Source organism: Nicotiana tabacum, chromosome 15, assembly GCF_000715075.1.
Source record: "Nicotiana tabacum cultivar K326 chromosome 15, ASM71507v2, whole genome shotgun sequence".
NCBI classification, from domain to species: Eukaryota; Viridiplantae; Streptophyta; class Magnoliopsida; order Solanales; family Solanaceae; genus Nicotiana; species Nicotiana tabacum.
The window spans coordinates 25660246-25668217 of NC_134094.1; the positions used below are offsets into that span (position 1 = coordinate 25660246).

General features: G+C 33.5%; 1 protein-coding gene across 1 annotated transcript; it reads right to left on the bottom strand.

Annotated features, from left to right (window-relative positions):
* Positions 1 to 4390: 4390 nt before the first annotated feature.
* On the bottom strand, positions 4391 to 7517 carry LOC107827982 (large ribosomal subunit protein eL32z-like). The gene is made up of 4 exons (XM_016655229.2): positions 7379 to 7517; positions 7182 to 7289; positions 4874 to 5055; positions 4391 to 4775 (listed from the first exon to the last, which is right to left on the bottom strand). Exons 2-4 carry the CDS (start codon positions 7269 to 7271, stop codon positions 4646 to 4648), a joined length of 402 nt encoding a protein of 133 aa, XP_016510715.1. The 5' UTR covers positions 7272 to 7289; positions 7379 to 7517; the 3' UTR covers positions 4391 to 4645.
* Between the last annotated feature and the right edge of the window lie 455 nt (positions 7518 to 7972).

Consider the following 7972-nt stretch of genomic DNA (forward strand, 5'->3'; position numbering starts at 1 on the left):
ACCGAGCCCATTGCAAGACTCGACTTCCCGGTGAGCTAAACGGAGCAGGAATGTGACCGTAATGGATCAGAGTCAGAGCGAGGAGCCCCTCGTATCTAGGCTTGATCAAAACACATGCCCTTGGGGATATCTGGGCCACATCCTCCAGGTCCGATTTGAGGATTGAGACTTCGGAGAGCATTACCAAATAACTGCACACGAATAACAAAGGGACGTGATGTCCGTGCCTAACTGGATATCACGACGTGAATCTCGGCCCATATCGGTAGAAAATTAGTGATTAACGAAACGAAATTTTTTTACCTTTATTAGAATTATACTTGGGGTAAAAAACCCCTACTATATAAATGAGAAAGCTTATTATTCTAAGCACACATTGTATTAGGCATATCAAGGCAATTTATTTCAATTCTCTTTGTTATTCAAAGTTCTTATTCTTGTTCTTAAGTTCTTCATAAGTATAAGCTTGGAATCGAGGGCAGGTTCTTCATCGGGTCATCAACCGAGCCCGGAATCACTGTTATCGTTGGTTTGGTCATCTATTACGTTTTTTATTTGTTTAATCTAACACTATTAATTACTTATATTGAATCAATCCACATATCCTTGAAACCACGTATAGATTCAATTGTTATCCGTTTTCAAGGGTAAACAACGAGTTTCTTTAAAGCCATGTTGTTATGCAGAGTGATTAGTAAAATGATGGTGATTTATAGAGGAAGACGAAGACTTTTCGTAAAAACATCTTATTTCCTGAACAGATAGACAATTAAACGTATAAAATTTTAAGAGTTTTAACATATGCTACAGAAATTAAAACGAAAAATAAATAGCCGTTTTGGGAGATATAGATTCCGTTCTCCTAATTGTGTTGTAATGTTTTCTAACTCTTCTTTTCTATGATTTACGATATGAACTCTTTTATGGAGTAATTTTCTTCCTGGGAACTTGATAATGTATTAGTTTAGACTTTAGTTTCTTGAATTATAATACCTATCGTGTATGTTTGACGGTGAAACCTTTTGGATAGAATCTTAATTTAATCGAGAAAAGAATTAAGAGAGATTCGTGTGCTTGAATTGTTTTTGTAAGTAGTTCTCCTATCCTGTTTATTCGGGAGAAGAATTGGTTGTAGGAACGTGCTATCTGAATTGGAGTATTCGAGAGAAGCAAAGGACATCTTTGTTGGTTTTCGAAAACCAAAGCGAAAGCTTTTTTTTCTTTATTTGGGAATAGTTCTGTTCGTTCAGAAAAAATAAAATTTGTTGAAAAATAAATACATGTTTTCAGGTTTAGACAAATTCCAAAGAAGTATAATAAAATTTAAGATAAAAACACAAGAGAAGAAAATAATGTAATTTTTGTGGATTCTTTCGAAAGAAACTAATACCTGTAGGGACATAATTGTAATTTACCCGTAATTATATTGATGTAAAATTGTGAGGTTTTGACCAATATTGTCCCTTATCTTTGAGGGTAGGTCTATTTTGGTCCCTCAAATATAACTCTGAGCATATTTAGTCCCTTAAGTATGCTAAAGTGGAGCATCTTTAGTCTCACTGACAGAGGTTTTGACCAATATTGTCTCTTATCTTTGAGGGTAGGTCTATTTTGGTCCCTCAAATATAACTCTGAGCATATTTAGTCCCTTAAGTATGCTAAAGTGGAGCATCTTTAGTCTCACTGACACAATATATTCAAAAACTAACGGTGTTACCCAACTCTGATTCATAAAGCAAATTTTCTGCTCTAAAGCAAAATGTTTCCTCTCATTTTATTGGATAACGCAAATTATCATTTAATTCCTCATTTTTAGATAATGCCTTCTAAAATTTTGATCTTGAATATATCCCATTCTGTGCCAGTTTTCAATGAGAAAATGACACTGTATAACCGCTGTTAAAATAATAGCCGAAAAAATGTATAAAATTTATAAATTATTTTGTGTATATATATACATTTAAAAATTTCGGTTGATTTTTCCAAAAAGAAAAGTTAAAATTTGAAAAAATAGAGCTGCCAGGATCACTTCTAGGCATATTATTGAAGCAAACGAATAACCAGGTTGTATTATCATTTTTAGCCCGTGCCAAAAACTATTTACATCTGGTATCAGAATAAGTATATAAAGTTGGTATATTTTTTGTATATTAAAATACAGAAAAATTAACTTTTCTTTTTGGAAAAATCAACCGAAATTTTTAAATGTATATATATACACAAAATAATTTATAAATTTTATACATTTTTTCGGCTATTATTTTAACAGCGGTTATACAGTGTCATTTTCTCATTGAAAACTGGCACAGAATGGGATATATTCAAGATCAAAATTTTAGAAGGCATTATCTAAAAATGAGGAATTAAATGATAATTTGCGTTATCCAATAAAATGAGAGGAAACATTTTGCTTTAGAGCAGAAGATTTACTTTATAAATCAGAGTTAGGTAACACCGTTAGTTTTTGAATATATTGTGTCAGTGAGACTAAAGGTGCTCCACTTTAGCATACTTAATGGACTAAATATGCTCAGGGTTATATTTGAGGGACTAAAATAGACCTACCCTCAAAGATAAGGGACAATATTGGTCAAAACCTCTGTCAGTGAGACTAAAGATGCTCCACTTTAGCATACTTAAGTGGCTAAATATGCTCAGGGTTATATTTGAGGGACCAAAATAAACCTACCCTCAAAGATAAGGGACAATATTGATCAAAACCTCTAAAATTGTTGATACTTGACATTGAAGCATTCAAGCCGGCCTACCTTAGGTGAAGCGGTGTCAACGTTCGTCTGAAAATTTTACTAAATATTTATATATGATTGAAATGTCGAAACAAAAGTTAGAATAAATAAAATAAAGTGACACCACTTCTCACAGGGAGCTAAGCAGGTAGTGCGGTCAACGGGTCAAGTGCCTTAGTGTACTAAATGAGATCGCGAGTCAAAGCTAAAAAGTAGGAGTGTTATTGAATATTTAAAAGACGATTGAATCAATCGAATCGTATCGTACAAAATTGATTTTTAGGTTTTTTTAATAAAATATTAGGTTTTTATATAAATTTATAACTGTATCGATAATTAGGGTAAGTTTTTTATTTTATGAAAATAAACAAAAAAAATACGGAATCGTACCGAATAAATTTACATGTGAAAATTATATTTATATATTAAGTTTAAAAATAATAAAGTATTTGATTTTTTCTTGGGTCTTGGAATTATGAAAATAGTTACAAGCCAACAAGTAATTAAATTCAAAATTCTAATTCCCAAACCTATTATGCTACTCCTATCGAAACTAAATTATTTTCATCATATTCACTAGCAAGACACAAGGTATTGTAACGATTATGAGTAGCAAACTACAATGTATTAAATATGTTTCCTTTCGTATGATTTAGATTTATCTTTTTGAATATTTAATCTTCTTAAATTTTATTCTTGAGTCTCAGTCCCAGCTTGGTTAATATCTTTCCACTCGTGTGATATATATTTTTTATATTAATTTGCTTAGTTTCTTTTACGTTGTTATAGAATAGTTGATGGATCTATACTCTAGCCATCTTTCATATTTTCTTAATTCATCACCCTTTAAAATGTAAAAATATCTAGAGAGTTTTACTAAGTCCTATAAAAATACGTATATTATTGCATTCTACTTCTACTAGTGACTTTTTAATGGTATTTAAAAAAAAATACCGAAAATTAACCGAATAGTACCGATACCAAAGAGAAACCGATATGATTGGGACGGTTTTAAAAAGTCTAATTTTGGTTATATATAATAGAATAACCGAAAAATTGATATGGTACAAATTTTACAAAATAAACGACCGAATCGAACCATTGACACCCCTACAAAAAAGCATCAATTTTTGTTTTAAAATTTTTGTGCTTAATCTACAAAATTTGGAATATGATGATGTTGCTTCCCTATTTTTTCCCCTTTTCGTTCATCTTTATTCTTGGCGATAAACTTTATTAAAAATAATTTGCAAACTCAAATGAATGATGAGTTTTTAATTGAATGTTTGGTACCTGATGTAGAAAAAAAGTATTTAGTATTATTTCTAATGAGCTTATTTTGAATGCATTTCAAAAACTAGAAACTTAATCGAGAAGAGTTATACTATTAATATACTTGATTTGTAAATATGATTCAAATTGTGTTTTTTTTAAATATATTTGTTTACTTGTTCACGATTTTAAATGGTAACACTACTTACAAAATATTCTACCTATGCCACTGGAAGAACTAGTGTTTTGTCATCTGTAAACCATTAAGATATAATTTCCGCTCCAACTTATGTTGGCTCAGAATAACTAAGGCAGCAGATAGTACTAGAGGGGTCCTTTTTCTTTTCAGTCGAATGACATTGCTAGATAAATAAAGCAAGATCAGATAATCTATATTATAATTTGCAGATCAGCAGTATGCAGCAATACTATAACCTGTCACCAAAAGAAAATTGGAAAACTAAAATCTGATGATTTAAACATTTGAAAGCAATTGGATGGTTCAAAAACCATAACTAAGAAAAACACAAAATTGGCTTGCAGTCAAAACACAAGGAGCAAGTTCAAATAGTTCATATATTGGTGTCTTCTAAGGCTCCAAAATCTCTTCTGAAGCACAAATGCGCTTATTCATCCTCCTGGCTGCGTAACCTAGCAAGCTTGTTAGTCACAACGACATCAAGTTGGGCTGCTCGCTCAACAATTTCTTTCCTCTTCCTTGTCGACACGTTATGTGCAATCTCAGCACAGTAAGTCCTGTGAGCAGAAAAAACAATCACTTAACCTAGACCAAAGATGAGGAAACTAGTATTTCATGTTCAAATCAGAGGCAAATACTGTACTTGTTGCATTACCTGTTGTGCATCATTAGAACATCAAGCTCACTTGCGTTGTGCACAACAAACTTCTTGAAGCCATTGGGAAGATAGTGGCGGGTCTTCTTGTCAGACCCATATCCAATGTTGGGCATCAGGACACATCCCTTGAACTTTCTTCTAACTCTGGAATCAATACCTTTTGGTCGGCGCCAGCTTGGCTGTCATTGATAAATTCAATGATTAGCTTCATTTGGTAAGCCTTGTACAATTGAAACTGAAGTGGATGAAAGGCAAATGCTCTAGCGACATTGAGTACATGCCTAACAGAAATTTCTATCAAAAAACCAAACCTAACTGCATTATGCAATACAAAATCAACTAATAATGACATTCAAAGTATGTTAGAGGTAGATACTTTCTCATTCCACTACCATGTGCAGAGAGGGTCAAAATATAGAGTAGTAGAAGTCATAGAGGGATAAATTAAAAAGAAATCTTGTCATTAGTGAAGCCAACAGTGTTGCAATAGATGCTCTGTTTTAAAAGGCGTTTCTGGGGTGAGGCGTACCAAAAACGCCCCGAGGCGATGGTGTGGGGCGAAAGTCTCAAGAGGCGTACGCCCCGTAATTCATGGTTTTCCCAATATTTTATCTTGTCCGCTAGTCTGCTAATATCTCCCAAAAGCAACGAATATTTAATTTTTTTTACAAATACAAAGAGAACTACATTCTTCTTCATAGCAGCAAATTCGAAATTCAAATTGCAGGTTAATCATCCTTTTTGTTCCTGCATATAGAAAACTTTATTCTTTGACTCAAATTACTTGTGCTTGTAAGTAACGTATAATAGATTATTTTGATTAGTTTTTTGTGGGGATGGAGCACACACATATATAGTTTTCTTCAATATTTATGCAATTTTACCTGTTTATAAATATTTACTGTCATTATATTATTTTATAAAATATTAAAAACTAAATACCTATGGGGCTTACGCCCCGCTGAGGCATATGTAAAACGCCTCGCCTTACGCCCACGCCTTTTAAAACACTGAATAGATGTTCTGTAATTTGAAACACCCTTAAATAAAATGCAGAGCAACGAGGTGGTTATGTTCCTTGTATACCATGCGCAACCAATAATCTTTAGGTAAACCATCTTTTAGGATAACAAAGGCTCCTCTAATCTTTGTACTAGACTTAAGTGATACCACAGGAGTTGTCATTTCTTGTTCGGTAAAAGAGCATCTTACGCCCTCTAAATTATGTACCTGTTCCTTCACTAAAATAGAATAATCTTCACATCCCCTAAAAGCACAACCCCTCACAACATGAAAATTTTGCTTGAACCCTTTGCACATGGGAAACAACCTCTCTACCTTCACAAGGAGGGAGAGGGGGCACACACTACCCTCTCCAAACCTCACTTGTGGGATTACAATGGGTTTGTTGTTGAAACCTTTGAATATTCTATATCAATATGTGTAGACCTCACTTGTGGGATTACAATGGATTTGTTGTTGAAACCTTTGCATATTCTATATCAATCTGTGTAGACCTCACTTGTGGTATTACAATGAGTTTGTTGTTGAAACCTTTGCATATTCTATATCAATCTATGTATACCTCACTTGTGGGATTACAATGGGTTTGTTGTTGAAACCTTTGCATATTCTATATCAATCTGTGTAGACCTCACTTGTGGGATTACAATGGATTTGTTGTTGAAACCTTTGCATATTCTACATCAATTTGTGTACAACTACGTGGGGTTTAATGATTGGAAACCAAAGCAGCAAAGGAGAATAAACAATTGAAGGACACAAGAACAAAACTGCCTCTCTTCATGGCTGTTGTGTGACCTCTTTTATGTCTTATATCATGGATTGTTGGCTGATCTAGTTCTGCCCATATCCGCAATAGAAACCACCAAAATAGATTAGGATGATACCAAGAAATTACAACACACCCTTTTTGGTCATAGTGAAAAGGCTGACAACATAGATTAGAATCCGGTGGAATATGGAACTTAGAGAGTTACATCTTAGTATCAATTGTACCCAAGTTGTAATTTGAATCAAATTGATCAATAAAATTCTCTAATTTCCATTTCAGTTTTTCTTCTCAATTCTCATTACAGTATCTAGTTTATTACACACACCTAGGTAACATGGCAGGTAAAGAATACAAACAAACGAGAAAACAAGGAACAATGTATTTTGACGTTGTTCAATAATTTTTATTTCTGAAAACAGTAGTGCCCCAGATCAGCTTGCCCGCACCTCAACAAATTATACAATAACAATTCTAAGCATTAAAAACTGAAACATGAAAAGAGTTAGTTACCTTGACAGTGATTCTGCGGTCACTTTGAGCTCTCTTGAACTGCTTAACTCTCTTCTTCACTATCTTCTTGGTCAACAGTGGCACCGCCATTTTTTTCCCTCTTACCTTCTAAAAAATCAACTCAATAATATTAGATACAAAATTCATTGAGGAAAAACAAGAGCAGAGATGATAGCAAAGGAGAATTAGAGACTCACAAACTAGGGTTTCTGAATTCTGATAACCAGCTGCGCGTTCGTTATACCAGTGACGCAGTAGAGTGTTATATACCCAATTAGAATTATTGGTAGTGGAAACAATGGGCTAATAGGCCCATGACTAGAGCCCAACACTTGCCTCGTTGGGGCAGTGTGAGAAGGCCGATTTATGTTTTTTCGTTTATAATTTGTGAGGGTTGAACCAGATTTTATTGATTTTCTTTTTGGAGAAGTTACACAACACAACAAATATATATATTACATTTATCATTTATAGCTATACTTTCAAAAAATTACCATTCTTAGCTCCAGTACTGAAACAAGAGATATTATTTTTAACTGAAGCTTAGTTGGTTAGAGCACCAACTTAGTAAGTAGGGGTCTTAAGTTTGACTCACACCAGAGCATTCTGTTTTTTTGTACTTCTGTATTTTGCTTTGGTTGTATTCGTTGTGTGAATGAATGCAGTCAATATGAATACAGTCGATACTTGTCGTATCCTTTATATACACCCTGTATTTTGTTTTGGTTGTATTCGTTCGCGAATACAGTTGATATAGGTTGTATTCGTTGTGCCAAAGAATACAGCTGACA

Excerpts from the sequence above, each read along its gene's own strand:
- LOC107827982 (XM_016655229.2), bottom strand. The coding sequence starts at position 7,271 with ATGGCGGTGCCACTGTTGACCAAGAAGATAGTGAAGAAGAGAGTTAAG. Across the intron at positions 5,056-7,181 it reads ACCGCAGAATCACTGTCAAG|CCAAGCTGGCGCCGACCAAA; the intron begins GTAACTAACTCT and ends TATCAATGACAG. Across the intron at positions 4,776-4,873 it reads GTTCTAATGATGCACAACAG|GACTTACTGTGCTGAGATTG; the intron begins GTAATGCAACAA and ends TTCTGCTCACAG.